Consider the following 25521-nt stretch of genomic DNA (forward strand, 5'->3'; position numbering starts at 1 on the left):
TTTAAAAACAGAAAAGGAAAACGTATCATACACGTCAAACATAACATTTTATTTCAGCAATTCACAAATTAAAAAAAAATTAAACAATAATCCAAGATACATTTAGCCATCACGAACTTAAACCTGCTGGTTAAAGCCAATCGATTCAGATGATGAAATAATTGATTTTTAGCTGCAACGTAGCTGCTCATAGAATGGCTGAGTTTTGTTTGTTTGTTTTTATCAAGTACAATCTTTTAGTTCATAGTTCCGTCATCTCTTGACCGAGTTCAGATCTAATTACAGTTATCAACTCAGGAGGTACTTGACCACGTTGAAGGACTCATAGATTAATTTACTTTAATCCTACCCAAAAGAACTCCAATTTGAGGGTAAATATTGCTGGGGCACAAAACTATAGTTAATAAAAAGGAAACAAAATGTATCATAGATTAATTTACTCTAATCTTGTCTAAAAAAATTCAAATGTCGCAACTATTGAGGATTCTCTCTTGTTTTAGATGACAGAAGAAGGAAAATATTAGTTGTTACGATGAATTGCTTTACATTTCAATAAAAAATAGCATGGCTTCAGTAAAATTTATTAACAGAACCTTTACGTAAACTAACTAACCCTCTGTGTTTTATAAAATAGTTAATTTATGAAGCATTGGGAAAAAAAGATAGTTGTTTAGATTTCCTAACTTCTGACGGCCTTCTTTTTCCATGTAGTATGTATGCTTTAGATGATAAGAATTTATTGTTGTAGGCTATTCTCCAATGTTTATATATGCTAAAATATTTATTGCTGCGAAAATAGAATACTGAACAAAATTATTCAGTTTTTTAACTGCGATCCTGTAGCAAATTTGCCGTATTATGTTGAATGTAAAAAGGCCCTAACATAAGATTCTTATACAAAATATCCGCCATTATTTTTCACTGTGCGTTATAAGTACTTGAAAATAAAGTTAACATAGACTGACGTCTAATGATGTACAAAGAAACATACCACGATGGACAAAAATCGGTAAGGCATAATTGGTTCGTTACGTTAGCTTTGCAAACAAAAAGGTATGGGAGTTTAACGATTTATTTATTAAAGTAGAATTTATGTATCTAAACACGTTTTTCCACACACACACACACAAATAAGAAAAACAAAAACAGCACACAACATCCTAAAGTACTTAACTCTTTAAATACTGCGAGTGATCCAATGATTTTCTCAATGCTACGATGTTACTAATTGTTTTGAAATAACCGAGGGTCACGGGTTAGAATCCCCGCCACACCAAACATGCTCGCCCTTTCAGCCGTGGGGATGTTATAAAGTACAATCAATCCCACTATTCGTTGGTAAAAGAGTAGCCCAAGAGTTGGCGGTGGGTGGCCATGACTAGTTGCCTTCCCTCTAGTCTTATATTGCAAAATTAGGGACGACTAGTGCAGATAGCCCTCGTGTAGCTTTTGTAGCTCACCATGATTTAACGGGAAGTTGGATAACGGCTCAATTGTTCTCAGAAATCAACTCGTGTGGTCTCACAGTGTCCTCTCCAACTTTTAAACAGTTAACAAAAGCAGCTTGGTCTGATATCTCAAGCAGTCCTACATATTTTCTCTGAAATGTATAAGCCTTTATTTTCTCTTTAACGTTTATGGACAATTTTCTTTTCTAAATGTGTGCGATATTTTATTTTTTGAAATCCTCTTGTTGATGCTACCATTTTGTTTAAAAGCTTCGTCTTCGATGTTTCGTGTCTGTATGCCTGACCAAACAGTCACTGGAGTGTAAAATCTTTCGACATTGATTAAACAAAGAACAATCAACTAACGTCGGTTGAAATAAGCTACCGTAAGTAGATGTGTGCCGGAGGCTATGCCTGCCGGAAACCTTAGTAGCGAGATCATTAAAGGTAACCCAGTTTGAACGTTACTTACGTATGCTTACCACGAAGACGTGAAGTCGGGCCCGCTTCCACGTCGAACTGGTGTTATAAAGTACAGCCAAATACAGTAGCAAAACTGATAAAACAGAACCTCTTTTTTTCTTTAGCATGTCAGGCCAAGTTGGCCTATCGTACCACCTCCAGCTGTGATGTACGGAAGAAAACTATGACCTCCCACGGTCAGTTGCGATGGTGTTGTAAGATTGAAGTTGACAAACTCTTGTTAGGCCTTGTCTCCAGTCTTGACAATTGAGTTCCTAAGAGTCTAACGGTCACGTAGCACGATAATTTGTGATTCTTGTCGCATCATGCTAAACACTCTTATCACACGTGAAAGTATAAAATATCAACTAAAGACGACATAGATTTCGCGATTTTTACTGATGTTATAAGAAGTATGTACAAAATAAAAATAACTGAAAGCGTGACGAGATTCTATTGTCAAAGAATGTTACAAAACATGTAACGTGGTTCAGTTATATATACAATTCCTTTATTTCAATAATTAAAACTATCATGTTTATATTTTAACAGGTTAATGCATTTTGACGAGTCTATTAATCTTGAATGGAATAACTAAAATAAAATTAAAACCAAACAGGCATAACCCACGTTAAATTACAAATAGGGTATTCAGACAAAATCGAATTTTGAAACCGAACAATACTGTTCAATGATTAGCTTTAATAGTGAATGAGCAGTTAACCTGTAATATGCCAAATATGACATTCATGTTTCTAGCTTTAGTCAAACAAACATATTCCGTAATAAAATATTTATGTGTAGATTCAGACTAAGTAAAGAGCAGTGCTTTATTTCCTAAAAGGAAATCCTACATTTTTTATAGCAGGAACATTCAAAATCTATAGGCATATATCAAATACTAAGAGTGTTTTCCCTAACATAATATCTTACTTCATATTTGAGCCGAAGACCTGTTACACACGAGAGGATTGCTATATCAACTGATCTAAAAGGATTAACTATGTTAATGAGGCATTTTTAATTAATCTAATTTCTACATTAGACTTAAAAATATCATTTTTAATGCAAATAAAATCCAACCAAGGCATCCAAGTAACCTAAAAGAGCCTTGCCGAGCTTATTTTTGAACAGAAGTTTTTAACACATTCTAACAATTAATCCACTAAAACAAGCGCAGGTTATGTTACATAAGTTTAATTGACGTATGTTAACGTTTTGTATAATTTCGTTTCGTTTTTTCATGAGTCTACATCGATATATGTAAACAACACCCAAATTAAACAAACGTTTATGATTGTTCAGTGACTTTATAACATTTTATATGACTCTACAGAATTGAAATTCTGATATTACTCTGCATATTGGCGTTACAATATGAGACGTTACACAGTATTAATCCATTTACTAAGAAATTCATTGAGCAAAATAACTCTCACTTGTGTTGCCATTGATTATTGGAAAGTACAGTACCACAAACAGCAGTGGCGGCACCAGGATATTTTCGTTGGGGGAGGGGCTGAGGTAAACTGTGGAGGGGCTTCCCAAGATGCCATCAATATGAAGTATAGATGGTAAATTATAATAATGTAAATACCAAGGTACATTTCAGAAAGGTTTTGAACTGTGTTTTCAATGCAGTTTTCATTGGAAACTCATACTCTGATTAATAATTCATTATTACAAATTAGAAATAATCTGTTTATGAAAAAATGCGTATATGTAAAAGAGAAAGCTCACCTAAATTCCACTCAAGGTAATACATAATAATAAAGAAAACCAAGATTAGCTTAGATTGAACATTTGATATACCATTATGAGTACAGCTACAAATCAAAAGAAGTATAACATAAAGACATACTTTACATAGCAGAAACGAATTATCCCATGTAAAGTTAATACACTCTGAGGAAAAGTAAGGTCACTACCAGGCTAACTATCAGCTAAATGCTTCATAGTTTTCACCTATACACAATACACGTATACATGCATGCTATGTTTTACTTTTCAATAAAAGATAAATAAAATTAATGGGTAAATACCTGTGAAACCTTTGGTTTATCAAGTAAAATCCCTGATGATCTGTTGTAACTTGAAATCAACGTGGTTGTCTAATCTTCGTCAAAACTCAAGATAGAATGGCATTACACAGGGAGCGGCAACACAGCGCATGAGTTTCAGTGCATTCAGTACGTTGCTATGGGATGCATGACACATACTTCCGTCTTAATAGAGACATTGAGTTCTACAGGCCTGTCTCTTTGATGTTAATTGTTAACCAACAAAGACGATTGTGTTTTCCATATTTTATGAATATATGTAGGTAACAATATTGGGGGGCTGAGGAGGTTAGCTCATTTGGGGGGCTCAAGCCCTCCTTGGCGCCGCCACTGACAAACAAACCATATTTATTTCATTCATAACCAAATTATTATTTCTTGTTACTGAATTATATTTTACTCTTTATGTACAGTTTCTACCAGTACCAAAATACTGTACAATATTTTCTTATTGCTTAGTCAAAACAAACTACCAATAGATTAGAAATAAATGTTAAGATAATATAATTTATTTATGAATTATTTCCACTTCACTAGGAGTATGTATTTCCATAAAATAAAAAATGTTAATGATCATTGATTCGTCATTTGAGTGCCCTTGTTATCGACTGTGATCTGGAAAATATCTCATAAAGTTTGGCCTGCTTAGGAAATTTCTAATTGTCCTGACTTCATCTCTTCAGTAAATAATGTTCAAACAATGTAAAATAATCTCATAATATTTACAAATATGTTAAATTAAAAAATACAGACTATCTATGTTACAACACCACAACATTTGAACTCCTGTTTTGTTTTATTTTCTTTATTATTTCCCGGCATCTTATGACATAATTTGGTTTAAATTCAACAGCTGTCTTGGCTTCACAGGTCACTCACTCCTCAGGATGCAAGTTTACAGAGAAATTATAGGAAAGAAAATCTCTCATTTGCAATTTTTTATGAATAATAAATAGTCTTGATCAAGTACATTCTTTTTCAAATCATACACGCATAAAGTACTATCTTAATAAATTAAGTGTATTAAAATATACTCAAAAAGAGACTGGTTTCTGCTTATTAATGGTTTCGAATCCCGTCCCTGCACATGCTCGCCCTTTCAGCCCTTAGGGCGTTATACTGTTAGTCTCAATCCCACTGTTCGTTGCTAGAGTAGCCCAAAGTTGGCAATGGGAGGTGTTTTTAATCGTTGTCTTCCCTATAACAATGCTAATTTAGGGACGTTTAACACAGATAGCCCGAGAGCGGCTTGTACAAAATTCAAAACAAACTTAATCAAATATGGTTTTACTAGTTTTTTCTTATTCGTTATCATTTTCGTCATTCTGAAATTTCACCTCTATTATGCTTTTACATGTTACTATAAAAATATAGTTTATTTCCACCATCTTAATACAAAATACCTCTTATTTACTTTGATGTCCTTTCTGTGATTTCAGTTCCAACTAGGCCTGGCATGGCCAAGCGCGTAAGGCGTGCGACTCGTAATCCGAGGGTTGCGGGTTCGCGCCCGCGTCGCGCTAAACATGCTCGCCCTCCCAGCCGTGGGGGTGTATAATGTTACGGTCAATCCCACTATTCGTTGGTAAAAGAGTAGCCCAAGAGTTGGCGGTGGGTGGTGATGACTAGCTGCCTTCCCTCTAGTCTTACACTGCTAAATTAGGGACGGCTAGCACAGATAGCCCTCGAGTAGCTTTGTGCGAAATTCCAAAAACAACAACAAAAACAACAGTTCCAACTAACCTTACTCAAGTACAGTTCACCAGCCTTCATTTCCACCTGGCGCCAAAGAATTATGAAATATTTTTTTAAAACTAATATTTCATGTTTTATTTTACATGTCCTGAAAGAAAAAACTTAAAAATACTATTTTTACCGAATATTAAATGTGTTCATAATACCTTTGCTAAACTATTTCCTGGTGTATAGTGCTCTTGTCGTTTCAGTTAATCTCGTATGAAATTTCAGTAAACTCATTCTTAATCTCAAATTATCTGTTTCATCAAAACAGAATTTGCCAAATTTTACACACGCTAAAAATATTACCTTTCTAAAACTATAATGAAATAAAATGTTCTAAGAAAATCGTATTATTTTTATTCATTCTTTTTGTAGGTTCGTTACAACATAATTTGCATAAAGCACGATTTTTTTTCATAAATGAACATTTCTTTCTCAGAAGCCCTCCAGTGGCTCAGCGGTATGTCTGCGGACTTACAACGCTAAAATCCGGGTTTAGGTACCCGTGGTGGGCAGAGCACAGATAGCCCATTATGTAGCTTTATGCTTAATTCAAAACAACAACAACTTTCTCAGAAAAATTTATTTTCTTGTGTGTACGTATTTAATAATCTATATAAATTTCAGAGCCCGGCATGGTCAGATGGTTAGGGCTCTCGACTGGTAATCTGAACGTCGCAGGCTCGTTTTCCTGTCACACAAAACATACTCACCCTTTCAGCCGTGGAGGCATTATAATGTGACGAACAGTCCTACTATACGTTAATAAAAGAGTAGCCCAAGATCTGGTAGCAGATAGTATTGACTAACTGCCTTTCTTTCAGTCCTAGATTAGGGGCAGCTAGGGTAGATAGGTGTTGAGTAACTTTGCAATAAACTCCAAACAAACTTTGCAACCATTCACTTAATTGTCTCTCTTTCAGCTAAACTGTCTTACTAATAATGTTATAGTAATATTGTGTGTTTCGACTATACAATATAAAACCAGTGAACTATTAAAATCTGTTCCTTGTTTTATGTATACTTTTTGGTGCTCCAAAGTGAGATGTCCATTTCTTACCTAATTTATCAGCTACGTAAAGTACTGGACATTTTTCAGCATATTTACTGAATAAAGCACTTATAATCAGCACAACCTCATTGCCCTTTTCTCATTCCAAGGGATTTGGCTCTACCCACGGTGATCTGTTGCTATTGAGGACCTTTTCTGAAATATCTGTTTCTTTACCTGTATAGTACGAATAATATAGTATCGATATCATTAATGAACACCATTACAGGACGTTTCCGGTAGAACAACCCCCTTAAGTTGATTATGGTGTACGACACACTCTAATTTCCTTTGTTTCTCTTATCATAAAACGTTTTAAAAATATTCTAACTTAAAATCCTATAGACTACTATCTGTTTCACAGTTTGTGCTCCATGTTTTCATGGTTGATAGCAATATTACGGTGCTCTCCCGTATTATCTACTGTTTATAGAGTATTGTACTGTATTGGCTGTGCACGTCTTTGACTGTTCTATTAATTAGCATTCAAGGTAGGTTTGAGTCATTTAACTTGACAGCTTAAGTGGTTTATTAGTTGATTACAGTAAACAGTTATTCTTGACATTTTCATTGCTGGGAAGTCTGGTTGCCAGTATGCAAATTTAAATTTTTGCTGGTTTATTATGACCAACAAATGAATGTAGTCCTATATACCTCAAAAATAACCCGTCTGCATTTGAGTTATATTCTTGAAGTGCAAAGAGTCATATCTTCTAAATCTATAAAGATGGAATAGTTACCATAATAACACGTGGCCTACTTTCGCGTTTTAACGTTTGGAAATTCTTCAGACGTTTCACAATGTTCACTCCGTCATTGGACTTATAACAACTTAGCTTTGGTATAACTACGTAGACACCTCACATAAATTACCAATCTGGCTTCAGATACACTAGCACTAAAATATCTCGTAAAGCTTCCTTTAGTGACTTGGATGTCATAACCACATCCCTCAGCAAAAGTATAAATCAACTTTAATCAAAATAGATAACTTTGCTTCTATGATTTAGAAAATTCCGACACTATACTGATATCATAATGCTCAATAATATTCCTAGCTTCTCTCTAAAATGTAGACCGTTTCTGTTTTTGTTTTATCCCCGTAGTAGTTTGGACTGGTTTGTTTGATATTTATCACAACTGTTGGGTACTGATACGCCTTCTGAATGTAGTACACATCATTTCCATTGCAAAGCACACCATAAGAGAGACGGTATGAGCCACTGGAAAGTATCTGACGCATTACAAATGATTTACATTAAAATGAATTCGACGAGTCCTTTCTTTAAAACAGACTTGGGTCTGCTGTCATCATCAACAAAAACCATCAGAGAGTCAAACACGAGCTCTGAACAGCGGATTCTCTAAAGCATTAACTCATATAAATGTATGAGAATGGCCTTAATACTCCAGAGTAGCCTTTACAATAGTCATACTTCACCTTCATCTGTATAATGCTGTGTCGTGATTTTTCTACTTCGTGCAGATGACTGTCTAGTCTCTCAAAACATCCGAGTACTCTACCAGCACCAAGATGAGTTATGTTTGTTAATTTATTCTACAAATTCTTTTACCAGTTACCACAGCTATTCTATAGTAGCAATTTGTTTTTGTTCGTGGTCGTAACGCCACTGGAAAAAAACCAACAAAAACATACAAACTATACAGCTAGTTTTGCTTACTTTTTACATGTTTAGTCTAAAACTAAACCATATACGGAAAATTTTGGATGCCTCTCCATAATTACATGCCCTTACGAGCACATAATAAACAATGTGTTGCATCTGTAGTCTCACACCTCACTATTACCGGTCTTCCACAGAACAGCAATCGTGCATTGGGAAGGAAGCTATTTTCTTTTTATGGCACTGGAACAGTCCACTGTTCGTGAGTTTTATTGGGTGAACATTTGATAGTCTGTTCACAGACTGCCTGATTCACAAGCTATGCTGGCAGATAGATGACACAGCAAACTTTCCGCCAAGACATCCAAGTTTATACCAAGGTCAACCGTTACTATTTTTGCTTTAAGCAACGTTTCGTCAGTCATGAAACAGAGTTGAAATGCTCTGTTAACTTCAAAGCAGTTTCTGTTATTCACCAAAGTCAGTATCTCTAGGCCTGCGTGTTAGCTTAAGTATAAATATTTGAAAGTAGAGTCTTATTTCATAGACCTGGGGGTTAATTGAATTGTTGATCAGATCATTTAACTGCATCAGTGACTCCATTTCGAACTTTCTCATAATATCTTGTGGTACCTGTAACTAAATTACTTTTTATTGTTTTAGGTGTGAGACCTTGAAAGTTTTTGCTGGCGGTTGAATACAAACTCTAAATCATTTCTAAGTATGTTTCTATTCAGCAACATTGGCAATGTAAATATATTTTAGTCTACTGTGTTGATTATTATCGTTATAACTATTTCCTCTGCTTCATATAATCTACATCTTTCATGCCAAACTTTAGTAAATAAACTAAAGAGCCTAAATCAACAATAGATGAAAAACATTAAATATTTTGATTATATTTTAAATACCATTCCTGAAACGTACAAAAAAATTAAATATTTTATGTCTAAATTAGCAGTTCTAGGCATCAAAGATGTAGTTTAGAGTCAACAACAGGCAAGACCTAGTTTAGCAACATCTGTAAGGAAACATAGGTTACAATAGCTGTATATTATATGATATACATCTGTTTCAAACTTGAACTAAGCTTAAATAAATGAGCTGATAGAGAGGGGGTACCATCAGTTGTTAACGTATATAATTCATTTCTCGGGGAGAAGCTGAATTTATCGATTAAAGTTACCATATATGGTGCTTCCATCAAATATAAAATCAATTATCTTCTCCTATTTGTTGCCATACACGTTGACGTCAGATTTGAGCGTCATAGTAACGCAGGTTTTTATTGGATTAATAATATATTGTGGAATTCATGCAATGGAAAATAAATTAGTGTATAAAGTTAGCTATTTGACTAGTAAATAAAGCGATAAAAGAATTGTCACATTCATTTAAAACACGTTCAGCGTTTCTTATTGATGCGAAGACTAGAACTGTCTAACGTTTGTTTTTAAACTAAATCAAGAATAATCCATACATAATCACATTATGCAAATGATGGCAAGAAGAGCACCTAGACCTTTACTATGCCTGTCGTATACCAGCCGTTTTGATGAGCCCTCGTATTGATGAATAGGCCTTGTCAGAATTTGAAGTGGCAGATAACGTATGATTGAATCATTATTATTACATATTTTTCTTTGCTTTTATTCGTAAATTCATTGAATAAGTGTATGATGGAAATACGTGAAACAAAGTGTTCTAAATGAATTATTATAACTTTTCTGTGTTGATCACCAGTTTTTAAAGTGTAATGCCCACGGCTTTTTTTACCTCAAAGACAGACTTTTACGACACGTTTTGCTTGGTTGTTCATATTTGTATGAAAAAAAAATCATAAGCTTCCCATTTTAATGACTATATTTTAAATAAGGTTTATGTGAAATCATTATATTACGAAATTTCAAAGTAAGATGACTTTTCTTTGACCTGGTCATTTGTTTGGTTTGAATTTCGCGCAAAACTACACGAGGGCTATCTGCGCTCACCGTTCCTACTTTAGCAGTGTGAGACTAGAGGGAAGGCAGCTTGTCATCACCACCCACCGCCAACTCTTGGGTTACTCTTTTACCAACGTCTAATACGATTGACCGTAACATTTATAACGCCCCCACGATTCGAACCCGCCACCCTCAGTTTACGAGTCGAGTGCCTTAACCACCTGTCCTTACCGGGCATGACGCTGGCCATATAAAAAAATTTCAAGTTCTTAACGCTGTATATAAACATTTTTTCCTTTTTTCTTTCCATATTTATAACTTCTCATTTGCCTGTTACCCAACATGCACTACATACCAGGTATAAATGTTGAAATCAGATGTATAACATGTTTTATTTAGCCTGGCGTATGTTTATATTACGTCAATGTAATTCCAAGAAGTATCAACTAATTGCGTTACTCGAAAAGATAGTGTGCTCACTAAGTAATTCACTATTTTCTCTTTTAACTGACAGAACATCAAACCTGCATAACTATTTTAAACTGCAGATAACCAACAAAAAAAATCATACATTGCTAAATTGTAAGAATTTTTCTTTTATCAACGGAAACAAAACTTTTTTAAAACTTAATGTTTCTTAACTCTTCAATTTTCATTTATATTATCTTTTAGAGACGATGTTTTTAAATGCAACTGTCACGTTCAAAGTATGATTCCTTTTCTGTCAGTAAAGCGTCCTATATAATTCACCATTGCTGTAATTTACCAGTATATTACAGTTTATATAAATAATTTTAAATTATTAGTAATGACGTCTCAAACACGTTACTTTTTGCTATGAAACTCTGTTTAAGAATAAGACTATCGGTGAATTTTTGTGGAAATTTAAACGCAATATCCATATGCCATATAAGTTGCCCAGTTTCCTAATAAAGACTTCGTAAGCTTCTGCGCTGCCTTTTTCTATTATAATTATTAGACGTTTAAATTAATATATACTCAGTAACATAGTTATCTTTTCAGAGACTAAATTCGTGGAAATTTAAGTCCTAAAAATTGTGGAGGTAATCAGATATTGCTCTTTGTTTCAAACAATGTTATATCACTTGTTAACCAGTTTTGTCAAAGTTTGTAATTAGCTTGGGTTGAACCTTGTGCAAACACTGGTTTTTCTTAGGGTAAGAAAAACCTACAATACCCGTTGTGGCCATCAACAAAGACGTTTAATTTCAGGTTGTTATTTAGCTAGTTAGCGCCATGCTGTGGTGACTGAAAAGAAGCAGGAACTCTGTGTGGTCCTGTGACGTAAAAGATAGCTACGCCACCATGCGGTAGGTAACACCGAACATTGAGAGCCTAGTAAATAACGTTAGGCCTAGTAATTAAACAAATCGAACGTCGTTTATGGTGACGGTAATTGCCCATAATTAGGATGGCTTCACAAAAGAAATCATGAGCTGAACAGAAGGCCAGAAACAGCATCCTGATGAATGGCGGAAACACATCATGAAGTCGATGTTCCCGAGGCCACACAGATTGGCAGCGCTGTAGGTGGCGTGCATGTTGTTTATGATGACCTTTGTCCACGGGTAGTGAATGAGGTCGTATGATAGCCATGGGGTCCGTTTCTAAGTTTAATGTTCTATACAGCAGGAGCTCAGGTAGGCGTTGTTCACAGATCATACAACTGCTTTTGTTGAGCTGACCAGGGTTCCCTGTCCTTTTGATGAAGTTATTCACGAACTCAACTGAGTGCTTATTAGATGACTCTCACGTTTCGAAGTCGTATTCCAGCACCTCATTATATGTTAAAATCTGGTGTAAAGCTCAACATTTCCTCTCCTTCGTGGATGTGTCAGGATCGTTATCACTATTTACGTAGTGCTGTTCTTCTATCGTGTATACCAAAGTAGGCAATAAAACAACACTTAAGTATCTTGTCGGTACAAGTTCAAAAACAGATTAAACCTTTAAAACACACCATCGTAATGTATAGCTATATTCTGTTTTATTGAATACAGACTTGTATTTTACATTTTCAAAAATGCGTGTCTGTCTGCAAAAAATAAATTTAACGTGTAGTAACAAAAGTCAGTTTCGTATCAGAGGAAATCAAATGTATTGTTATATCTAAGATGAAAAACAATAAGATTTCTAACATTCGTTCAATACTTTTTCATTTTTAAGTTAATTTCAACAAAATACTGTTTGGGTAATTGAATATTTATATATTGCGGTTTAATTCCACTGGTTACGTAAACTATTTTCTGCTCCAGATAAAATATAAAAATAGAACCAACCAAAAAGGCCTAAGTTATGCTTTAAAAACAACACCTTAAATATTTAATTTTTACTTAAAATCACTGATTCAAAATGGAATTCCTACAAGTCGTATTTAAATAAGTAGAGAATGCTTTTTTTATTGTAAGTAAATAACTCAACTGGCATCCCACCTAATATTTAAAGTTAACTAGAATAGCTGAGTTTGTGTATGTGTTTTCTTATAGCAAAGCCACATTGGGCTATTTGCTGAGCCCACCGAGGGGAATCAAACCGCTGATTTTAGTGTTATAAATCCGTAGACATACCGCTGTACTAGCGGAGGTAAAATAGGGGAGAACACATGTTTATGAAGGTGATAAAACGCATAAGATACATGTAATGACATATAGATGTAAATTGTTAATATTACATCTAAAATTATTTTAACACAAATAGATAAAGCTTGTTTAGAAGTTTTGCGCAAACTAATACAAAGGCTGTAGCGAGTCCATAGTTTTGGACAGCTGATGGACTATAAGGAAGGCAGATAGCCAAAGCATCCACCGTTGGCTCTTGAACTACGCTGCCTAATTAAATAGTGGGGTTTGGTCGTTAGTCTTACAATGCACATACAGCCACAAAGTGTAGCATGTGTTTTTTTACAACAATGGAATATGAACCATAAATCACTGTAATAGATTAATAAACCTTTTTGCATTGTTCTACAATTATTTGATATAACACGAAGAAACAAATTATTTATTTTACATTCTCGGTTTGTTCCACTCAATAAAGAGTTTACGGAATAGACTGGTTATGAAGAAAAAAATCAAAGGCATATCATTAAGTTTGTTTAACTTTTGAGCAGAAATTTTGTGTTATTTTATCAATGAAGTTCACAATAATTAAAAACAGTACAGGATGTTTCTTTAATGGTGTCGATAACAATAACAACAAAATTCAAGAGGAATTTCAGAAAAGTAAATTTTATGATGGAAACCATCACAAGAAGTAAATCAACCTCCTTCCGCCCTTTTTATAACTACTTTAAAATTGAAGCCTTTTTTAACATGTTTATGTGACCATTACACATTTTCATTTATTGATTTTTACCTGTTGTAAGAACGATGTTAAATAGTTGAGTTTTAACACCCTACTAAAGTTGGTAATATCACTTTAACTTGTTCAAACACTGTGCCTGTTTTATATAATAATTAGTTTTAAGTTTTCAATAAGTGTTGTTTCAATCATTTTAAATGAGTCTTTCGCATAACTGCTCCACCCTAAAAGAGTTTAAGTTGATTAATTTTCCTTTTTCTTAATGTATGCCCACAATGAGTGAATACCAAATTTGGATATTTCGAACAACGCTTACATTGACTGTAATTGTTTTCATTAATTATTCCAGGCAATAACGCGTCATATGCAGAGGAAATGTCGTTGCCACGGAGTTTCAGGATCATGTGAGTTAAAGACTTGTTGGAGAAAGTTACCATCTTTTGTTGAGGTTGGTAACCGTCTGAAAAAGAAATATGAGGACTCTGTTTTGATATCCATGAAGGCAAGAAAAAGACTTCGACGACGAGGGAAGAGAAAGGTACCCGTTAGAAAAGATGATTTGGTGTACATCAACAAGTCTCCAAATTACTGTGTAGAAGATCCAGCCAACGGTATTTTTGGTACAAGTGGTAGGCTTTGCAATAAAACTTCTGCTGGCCCAGATGGCTGCAATTTGCTTTGTTGTGGACGAGGTTACAACACACAGGTAATCACACACGTGGAACGATGTCACTGTAAGTTTCATTGGTGTTGCTACGTCACATGTCGCAACTGTACCACAGAAATGGAAATTTATACTTGTAAATGAAAACTGAACTGAATGTTTGCATTTGTGACAAGGAGTTTATTAAAGGTTTCTTTAAATCAGAAGACCACTGCACCTCAGGCTGGAATACGGGTTAGTTAGCACATCCAATCGTTCGGACAAATACAAAGATACTGGCAATAAACCAATCCACCTACCAATTTTCTTTATGCTTCATGGGGTAGACTCCTGTAAAAAATTTTTGCGGCATATCCCCAGGAAAAGAGATGTAAGAATTGAACTTAATATATTGAAGCTTAGGACACAGCTGCGGTATATTTAGTATATGCAATGTTAATGCTTTCAAAATCAAATCCGAAAAAGATTTGTTTTACCTTGTAATATTACATTCTGCTTTAAAAACAACTGTGATACATACGGAAGAATATAAGGGCCAGACTTTTCGAATGCTAGACAAAACCAGGCTTACAAGAGCATTTCGATCATCCATATTACTGTTTTACTCCTTTTCATCATAACACTATGAACATTGTAGAAAGTTTTTCTCTACTCAATCAAGATGTGAGCGGAATTTTCCAAAGAAACACAAATCTATGTTTGGTGATCCTGTATAATATGTAAAGACTTGGATAGATGAACAAAATGTTTTGTTCTTATGGGTCAGTTTTCTGTACAAAACTTTAAAATTAGCCATTGATTTAACTTTGATAAGCCGCAATACATATTTTTTTAGAAACCAAAGAAAGTTTTACGTGATGGTTTTGCAGCATTTTTTTCTCAGAAACATCAAAGAAAGATATTTAAAGAGCCCTATTAGGATATCTTTTTCTAAATAATTTTGAGAAAGTCTAGCAAACGAATTTTCATTCAAAATATTCAAATTCGGTCGTTATTCATTCAATCTGACAACGTATGAATATTAATGATAATACAAAGCATAAATTAGCAGGTTATGTCTGAATAAACCTAAATGAACTGTTAGTTGACGAATAACCAGAAACAACTACATTATTATAATATTATAACACTAAGAACAATTTTGCTGTATGTACGATTGGGAAATATTTTTTATTTTATTTCAATGGGAGTTTTTCTATATTTCAAGTTTGAGAGTTAAACATCAGTAAACAGTAGTTACATAAAGAACAACTATATAAGGAAAACTGTGTAAGCAAAGTGAGTAATATAAAAGTTGGACATGTTAAAATAAATCTTGTATCTTTAGGACATCTTTCTATTTCTAAATCGGTAAAAATATTCGATTTATTTTTCTCAGGCATTTATTTAACATTATTTTATACAATTTCAGCCTATAGGAGGCTTTTTTTCCTGGGAAATTAAATTACGTTCTTAGTACTGGAAATGGTTAAAACAGTTAATGAAAGAGAATATCGAATATATGAAAGAGTAAAATGAAGTTATAATTTATATTGCATTATAAGCTACAGCTTTTACAGTAAGTACCTATACTAAAAATAAATGTCACTTGCTGTAAATGTTGTAACTTGAAATACAATTAATCAGTAAGTAAACTCAAAATGAAACTATGAAATCATACTTTTTTCCGACTTTGTATTTCAGAATTTCATTTGTAACAAGACAAGAACCTACATTATATTATAAGTTTTTAAACAAAGATCAAATTGCCAAATTTAGAGACTGTACTAATATTTCCTTTCAAATATTTAGGTTTTCTCGTGCCGTTTGAATGAGACCTTTTAATTTCTCTGAAGAACTTTATGATGCTTTCAGTTAACAAAAAAAATTAGAAAATAACTAAATATTGCGCGTCTGTATGCTTTTTGTACTTAATCAATGATTTTCATGTCGTGAAGAAAATAAAGATTCTCGAAAGTTTAAAATATAACCATCAGAGGGAACAAAGCTTTTTTTTTTTCGTCTGAAAGATGACAAATGTGACGTTTATATCCCGTGATTATCACGTTGTTGAGCCACAAAAAATAATATTAAGCGAGTGATTATGTGTTTAAAGATAGAGAAAAGTAACTATTACCTGGCTTCCTTCAAGTCTTTAATCCAGAATTTTTCTTGTAAATCTTTGTTGAATATACATATGCCACGAACGTCGTGCTTTCGCGGTATCACGTTTAGGGAAATCCCTGCAAGACAATAAGAAGGTATAGCCTGGAAATCGTTTTTCTTCTGTATCAAGGAGTCCACTATTCTGTTCAGGATAAGACTGATTTCTCTAGGAAATGTGTGGAAAGAAAGAACTGAGATAAAATACCCAGTAATTCAGAACTATGTATAATATATGTCATAGAATGGAAAATCTTGCGTGGTTGAGCTGTTAGAGTATGAATATACAGAAGTGAGGTACAGAATGAATTTTATGTATAGTCTGTAAAATGTTCTAAATGTGGTCCATGTTTTTGCATTTATGTCTAATTTAAATACTTCAATGTAGACTACTTAGATGTATACACTTTTCGTATTAACTTATTTCTAAGTTTGATTGTTTTTTGTTATTTTTTACTTTGTAGGTTTTGTGATCAGAAAGTAGAATATATGTAATAAATGGTGTTGTCATGAATGTCCTTCGACGAGTTTGGTGTTTAATTTTTTATATTTTCATTAATTAACGCAATGGTTTTTATTTATTTCAGAATTTTGCGCAAAGCTACCGAAGGGTTATTTGAGTAGAGTCGTCACTAACTATGAACTAATATACTAGAGGGAAGGTAACTACTCAACAACGCCCATCACTAATTCTTGGCTGCTCTTATTTGATCAAAAAAAGCAAAACTTGACCGATGTTTTTGTAGCGCATTGAAGACTCCAAAGCTCGGACACTCTTTGTTTGTTTGTTTGGTAATAAACTCAAAGCTGCAACATAAACTATTTGTGTGCTTTACCCACCCTGGGTACTGAAACCCAATTTTCAGCGTAATAAGCCCTCAGGCTTAAAACTGAGTCACCAGAAGATTCAGACACGCTCACACTAATGGCAAATGGCCCTGAATTACAATGATTTAAAGAAATATGAGATTGTGAGGATAAAATAAGCATTTTGAAAGTATTTAATTAAACAACGATCCCCTCAGAAAACTTTGTATATGTAAATAACTTCTACAAACTTTTTTTTACAGAAGTATTACGGAAGTTAATATTTTAGCTCCTTTTTTGGAAGATTTGTAGTTCTAATTCTTTATAAACAAAGAGAAATTTTAGTACTTTTAATTTTCTTTTTTTGCGTTCTAAAACTGAAATTGCTCAAATGGACACTTAAAGTTAACATATGTAATTTTGTAATATTTACTATCCTAATTACTTTCCTAAAAATTTTGTTAATATTTTTTCTCTAACAGAAAAATTAGGCTGTAATTTATCAAAAGTGGTCATTTCAACTCAACTCTAAAAAGCACTGTTCCAGAAAAAAAACGAATTGCTTAAATATACTCATCGATATATAGTAATCACTTATATATTATATATATATTAACATGTGTGTGTGTTTTCTTACGGCAAAGCCACATCGGGCTATCTGCTGAGCCCACCGAGAGGAATCGAGCCTCTGATTTTAGCGTTGTAAATCCGTAGACGTACCACTGTACTAGCGGGGGGGGGCGTGTATTAATATAAAGTGTTCGTTTATATTATCTTTCCAGTTAAGAATGTCTAATGTACGCAGTACTTACGGATATGGATTACTTGATTATATTGTCGTGTTAATTACAATACAATTAAGGATGAAATTTTGAGGTTAAGAAAACATGATTATGTGTGTTCTTATAAAGCCCAAGTGGACAGCATTGCTTCTTCAACCTTTCGTATTCACATCAACAGTCCAACTTTTTATGAATTACTTTAGGCAACTGTTGATATTCGTTATAATGAGCTACCTATATGTTTGACATAGCTGCGTTGAAACTTAAATTTAACTTAATTGTATCGAGAATAGTTAATTCAAGTATAAAAAAATGTCTGAAAATGTTTTCTAACAAAATACCGATCGCTTTCGTGTAAAATATTATATCTTATTAAATTAATTATTAACAGATGAGTGAAATTGAATTTCTTCTTAAATATATATGAGAGCTAAAATATAAGATAGTTTAGGTTTTTATGGAAATATGTTCGTTCGAAGTTAAGCACAAAGCTACACAATAAGTTATTTGTGTTGTGACCCCCACGAGTACGAGTATCGAAACCGAAACCCTATTTCTAGCTTTATGCCACTAGGAGGCATTAAGATACGTAAATCCTTAAACAAAGTATAATCTATCAACATTAATCCCATCTTATCTGAGTAAGTTATAAAATCTAGCATCTGGTTGGTTCTGGTTAGAGCTTAATCACTTAATTTTGTACAAGTAAACTATGTATGCGTGTATATATGTATATATATTTATCAGTAAGTTTTGGCGTCAAGGTTACCATTTCTGATTAAATATTTTGAAGTTAAAAACAAATGTAAATTAATTAAGAACTCTGTATTAACGTTTAAGACAAGCGAATATAGGATTGGCTTTAAATCGGTTGTGTAAAGTATGTAACATGTATCCTAAACCAAAGAGAAATATAATACATTTTGATGAAAGGAACACAATTGCAAGTAAGTCCTGCATTCTTCGTTTCAGGAAAAATACCTTAAGAGACTCTTGAAATTCCTTGGGTTAGCTATTTGCAAATTGTATAAATTTCAATACTCCCCCTTATTTGCAATGTCCACTTCAATGTAAATTTTGAACGTTCCCTGATAAAGTGCAACTTTTCATTAGAAATCTGATAACTTACTTTTCCAAGAAGTAATGACTGACAGTGATCAGTTAGGTGCACAGTGATTGAAGAATGGTGGAAGTGCTGGTGAATCAAGTTCTCCAAATGGTATTCTGAACGTTTGTTTGTTTTTGAATTTCGCGCAAAGCTACACGAGGGCCATCTGCGATAGCCATTCCTAACTTAGCAGTGTAAGACTAAAGGGAAAGCAACTTGTCATCACAACCCACCTGCCGACTCTTGAGCTACTCTTTTATCAAAGAACAGTGGGATTAACCGTTACATTATAACGCACCCACGGCTGAAACATGTTTAGTGTGACGGTGATTTGAATCCCCGACCCTCAGATTACGAGCCGAGCGCCTCAACCACCTGACCATGCCGGGTCACTTTTGAACTTATTCGTTGAACTTAAGTTGTCAAATTCGCAACTCTAGTAACTTCTTTCCTAACTCAAAATCTCATAGATTTTATTATCAGTAATCACACGAAATGTGTATATACTTGCATGAACAAAAATATATGTATCATTAATTTTAATATATGTCGTTGTTTAAATAAACTTTTGTGGTATTTTCGTATGTATTTCGTACACATGTTTCAACATATTGCGGAAAGCTTAACTCGCTGGAGTTAGATTTTTTGTAACATTTCAAATGTTAACACCAGTGCATGAGAAGGAAATACGTATTTGAAAATGATAAACTATCTTAGAATTGCGAGAATCACAAACCTTTGTGTTTGAATTTCGCGCAAAGCTACACGAGGGCTATCTGCGCTAGCCGTCCCTAATTTAGCAATGTAAGACTAGAGGGAAGGCTGCTGGTAATCAACACCCACTGCCAACTCTTGTGTTACTTTTTTACCAACGAATAGTGGGATTGATCGTAACATTATAATGCCCCCACGCCTGAAAGGATGAGCATGTTTGGTGCAACCGGGATTCGAACCCGCGATCCTCGGATTACGAGTCGAACTCCTTAACACACTTGGCCATGCCGGGTCACCACAAACCTCATTTCAGAATTAGTACATTTCTACGAGCTATTTTGTAGTGCCACAGAAACAGCTATAATTCTCTGGTTTAACACACACAAAAGCGTTAATTATTGACTTATTAATCAAGTTCAGTATAGCACGTGTGTTATAACATCTGAAGTTACAAGAAAGAATAAAAAAACATAAATTCTTGTTTATTTTCCTATTTATTTTGTTTTTAATTAATGCATAATTGCCCAAATAACAAACCTATAACGTAATTAAAGACAACTGAACGAAAACAAAATGATTAAACGTCGTTAGATGACAGATAAAAATTTATTTTAAATGAACGATGACAATAGTTTTGAATTTTTTAAGTGTTGTAAATTTATTGCTGTTAAAGTTTGAAATATGTGTACATGTGACTTATCTTTGGAGTGACTACTAAACACTTAACTATTATGTGAAACCCAAACTTATTCTTTTGATTTGCCCTAGCCTACGGAACTTTTCGAAACTGGTAAAACTCAGTCATAAGTGGTAAATTGGATGATAAATTTGGCTTTGAATTTTTTGTTTTTATATATTTTAAACAGATTTACGGTTAAAATTTCACAAGAATAAGTTAATAGGGCCAATGTTGCAAAGTCTTGAAATTCTTATATACGTATGGCTGGGATTACTGTTTAGAGTAAGCAACATTTCAAAACATCATACAAGAAAAAAAATGTTTGGGAGAAAAATGTTTAAATAAATCATTTATGTGTTTTATTACAGACACTTGTAAGGCCTTGATTAACGAGACAGCTATCCAGAGCTGCCAATTAAATAGACCTACAGGAAATGTTCATTCTTTTTAGTTTGTAAGCACTTTTACGTTATTGCCAAAGACAAGTAATTGTTTGGAACCCAATGTCCTGTTCAGTTTTTAAGTGGTTGGTACACACGCTTCAAGCTCTTGAACTACAATTATATTCGAGTTTATTTTCTGCTGCAATGCATACAACTGTAGATGAATCAGCAGCACTTGGGCAATGATTTTTTTTTCCTTTTTTCTGACCAATAAATACAGAATGACTGAAAAATTTAATGAAAACCAGAATTTATTTTGAAATATATATATATAGAAAATGTTCCACTTATTCATATAGATATTTATATAGATATTTTTCATCGTTAACATTCGCTAATCTTGTTTTTAAATTCCCCCCTTTTTTAATCTTTGAACATTTTGAAGCAACCAATGTAAATTATGCTATTATGCACCAGTCTTAAATTGGACAGTTTTGCAATTGACAGATGAGTCATGAATATGTTGATACCTTACAACTTATTTTTAAAATTATTCAAGTATTATATCATTTGCACATTAGTTTCAATAATTAATTAAGTTATGGATTATGAAGTATTTAATAAAACTCGTTGACATCATATCGGCAGGAATTGTATTAAACAAGAGGAAACCCTCAATAACCGCGGCACTTAAAATTCTTTTAAGTAGAATTATACTAAGTTAATCTATGAAACCTTTGTTCCCCCTTTTTATTAGCTACATTTTTGTGCGCCAGAAATGCCATACGCGATTCTATTCTATTTTATTATTCATCAGAATCTTTATCAGACAACCCTCAAATTGAAATTATTTTAAGCAGAAGTAGACTAAGTTAATATATGAAATCTTGGGCATGATCAAATACATCAATCGAAAGGATTTGACCTCTTGAGTCGAAAACTATAGTTATATCTCAAATTGGCCAAGAGATGACGGAGTTTCGAGATATAAGTTTGCACATAAACAAAAATCAACTCAGAACCGTTCATCCGCGGCTAAAAACTCCTATATCGAGATAGTATAAGGTTTATTTTACGAACAACACATGGTTTTGGTTCATTTCAATATGTTGTGAAACTGTTATTCAGGGAAAGGGGATTAGCCAATAAGAGATAATGAACCAATTATAAAATTTGCTTTCCTGAAGAGTAATGTCGTATACATTTTGAGTTGAATTTGGTGTACCCGGAAAAAGTTTCTTCCGAGAACACTAAAAACCGTGTACTCTCTTTGAAAATCGATTCACCTAGTTTTAAATTAAAGCTAGATTACGTAATAAGTCTATAACTTCTTCGTTTCGTATTACATATAATTTTTCTACACTATTCATGCATTTAAAAGTTATCATATGAGCCGAATTGTTGATCTGAGGATATGTGATTCGCGCCCAGTTACTGCAAAAACAAATAATAAAGTGCAAATAAGCTTAATTATATTTAAGTAACATTATAATAAAATATATTTAATCACCTATGCTCGTTATTATGGTCAAAATGAAACAATGCTCGGTTTGAAAACACCAAGTGATAAACTAATTTGCTAAAGTTATTAACACATTGTTTGATTAAAGGATATTAATTCGTGATTGACTATTCGAAACTACTGATGATGTCATCAAACACTTCATTTTCTTTTTACGGTTTTATTTTAATCATAGGTGCACCAGGAATTATACAACAAGTCGAGCTTGTTGATGTATTAGATAAAGTAAATGCTATTTAGCCACAATTGAAAATCATGTAAATAATCTATGACAATCTATACAGTTGTTAGAAAAGCCATACAGATAGGGACGAACATTTAAAGATTTGTGAGTTGTGCATAAAATTTCAACTTTGGGCTTATGAACTGCATAAAGATTTTTTACTGCTAAGTATTAATTGCATAGTGGTATAATAAAATTTAGGTCACAATTTCGATGGCTCATATATTTTCCCATAAGTAATATTCTTGTTAATAACAATAATAATTCGTAAGTGCCAGATACGTGTTGTAGTGAAAATGGCAGTTTTGTGACCTTGAAACTTTTTTGTAATGTTTATCTCCACGAAATGCTAAATCACTTTAGAAGTGTGTTTTAATGAACGTTGCACTTTTCACGGTCTGTTAACAACGTGTCTAAGCTAAAATCTACACCGTATGTAAACATTCACCATTCACTTTGGGTTAATCGTATACTCAGACATACAGGCCTTGACGTAATAAACTGTGAATATGAACTAGGTCAGTTGACATTTTAACTGGAATCAATGCTTCCCGGAATTTGTCACTTCTCCCGATAATTCTGCAAACTGTATATCCGATGAATCGCTTTCACTGCAGCATAATTCACTCATGAAGACAAAATTGCGCTGTCGCAATGTTTCGGTTGAAATCGGTTTGGTTTGAATTTCACGCAAAACTACACGAGGGCTATTTGCGTTAGCCGCTCATAATTTAGCAGTCTAAAACCAGACGAGAGGGAAGGCAGCTAGTTATCATCACCCACAGCTAACCTTTGGCTACTCTTTTACCAACGAATTGTGAAACAGATCATCACATAATGATATCACTACTGCTGTTAAGGCGAGCATGTTTGGCGGGACGAAGATTCGAGCCCACGATCCTCAGATTGCGAGTCGAGCGCCCTCTTTTCTCTGGTCATGCTGGGCCCATTTAAGCTGAATCATTGTTGTATGGAACAACAGAATAGGCGAAGCCTAGCAGTTATTTTGCCCGAGGATCCACTATTCACAGCACCTTGTCTCAAAAATGCACTCCGCACCCTATAAGGCCGTGAGTGCGTTTTAAAATTCGAGTAACGACCAAAAGTTACTATTCGATCAACTAATAGTAGCTCAAGGGATGGTTTTTGTCTAGTTACCTTCCCTCTAAATCTATCAGTTCAAGTTGGTACCTGATATGCACAGATAATGCTTTGTGAAGTTTTCTAAGATAAGTTGTTTACATTTAAATCCATTTTAATACACTCGTGCCTCATAAAATATGAATATAAAACGTTTGTTTTAGGCAACAACATTAAGTTTCTGCCACTTAACAATTGTTTTTAGGTTTACGTGTTGAAATTCAACAAGTTGAGCCCTCGCGTATTTCACTTGCCCATAGTTGTAGGGAGATCTTGAACTTAAAAAGCATTTACCACTTTACAGGTGAATATTTTGTGTATGCATTAAAGAGAGTAGTACAAATGTTCCTGTTGTATGGAAACGTATCAATTCTTCTTCTTTTCTGTATATAAATAAAAACACGCATAAAAGAATTGCATTCGGAAAATAAAAAATGTCGAAACCAAAAAGGTTAACTACCGAGTGAAAATAATAGCTTAAGCAATCAGTCATTATTACTGAAAAAATCAATAAAAGCTGAGTTCGTGAAGGTTGAATAGTTAGAAATTAGTTCAGCTACCCAGACATTTCTTCCGTTTTCTATCTTTCTATGTTAAGTACATGTTTGAGCTCAACAATAACAGTTTCCAATATTTGATATTGACATATAGTGTATATATTTGATATTTCCTACCCCCCCAAAAAAAAAAAAATATATATATATACTCATTCAGGCTGGTTTCTTACAAAGGGTCCCCGTTCGTACAGCCGTAAGTCTACGGATTTACAACGCTAAAATCAGGGTTTCGATTCCCTCGGTGGACTCAGCAGATAGCCCGATGAGGCTTTGCTATAAGAAAAACACACAAACACACACTCATTAACTTATGTTACTTTTTAAACTTATCTCAGTTTTGATCGATATATTTAGCTTACGTTTGTATCAGAAGTTGTTGATAATTAAGGTAATAACATAAGAATGGTTACATAGAATATGTCATGAAAATATTTTGTAACTGAGGCTTCTAGTCCAGGGACAATAGAGTAAAGTTAGGATGGCTTGTCACGCTTCACCAAGCTTCCCACCAAATAGTAGAAAATATGATGGGGATGCCTTATTGCTATAGCTTTACAGGCCCTCTCGTGGAGTGTTTTCCACTGTTATGCTCTACGGAACCACAAATCATGACTTATTCTCTGTTCCACACCCTTTTCTGTATGAGAAACCCTAACTCAGGCTAACAAATGCGACGAATGCCTTTAAATAGGACCCATTAGCCCGTGCAGATTACCACGTCTATCACATATCTCTCTTCAGATTATTCAGTGAGCGCTCCAAATCCGTGGGCGGCTTCGAGAAACTTCCGCCTAACTTCACTCAGACAAAGTGATCGGCTTAAGTGAAGAAGACGTGGCTGTCAGCTTTACAGCTTGTTCGACTGGAGAGGGCTCGCTCTTCCGGCGAGTTATGTATTTTCGGAAGCTGTACCATTCAGAGAGTGAAATACACCCACATTTGTCATGAAACAAAAGCCCTGGAGACGTCTTCTTTTCGATTCTATACAAAATCCATTTTTCAAAGAAAGTGATTCCAACTTTTCTTTTCAGCCTCAATAATTTTTTTTTTCAGTTGGCACAATTATATGTCACAATATAAAAATGTACACTACTACTACCTTCCCGAAACAGCTTGAAAATAAAAGAATGAACCACTATTCAGATAATTT

At 33.9% G+C, this 25521-nt stretch overlaps 1 protein-coding gene across 2 annotated transcripts in view; it reads left to right on the top strand.

The window, feature by feature from the left end:
• LOC143238306 (protein Wnt-16-like) overlaps window positions 1-18281 on the top strand; it is a 72301-nt gene extending 54020 nt beyond the window's left edge. Inside the window, exons 4-5 of one of the 2 annotated variants that reach the window (XR_013020512.1) lie at window positions 14000-16753; window positions 17044-18281. Coding sequence is in view for 1 of the 2 variants with exons in the window: in XM_076478404.1 (XP_076334519.1) it covers window positions 14000-14458 (459 nt within the window). In the remaining variant the exon portion in view is untranslated. Of the gene's footprint in view, window positions 1-13999 lie in introns of both variants that reach the window. The other variant, XM_076478404.1, reaches the window with a different exon arrangement.
• The last annotated feature ends 7240 nt before the right edge of the window (window positions 18282-25521 follow it).

The sequence above is a fragment of the Tachypleus tridentatus genome, chromosome 13 (assembly GCF_004210375.1).
Source record: "Tachypleus tridentatus isolate NWPU-2018 chromosome 13, ASM421037v1, whole genome shotgun sequence".
NCBI classification, from domain to species: Eukaryota; Metazoa; Arthropoda; class Merostomata; order Xiphosura; family Limulidae; genus Tachypleus; species Tachypleus tridentatus.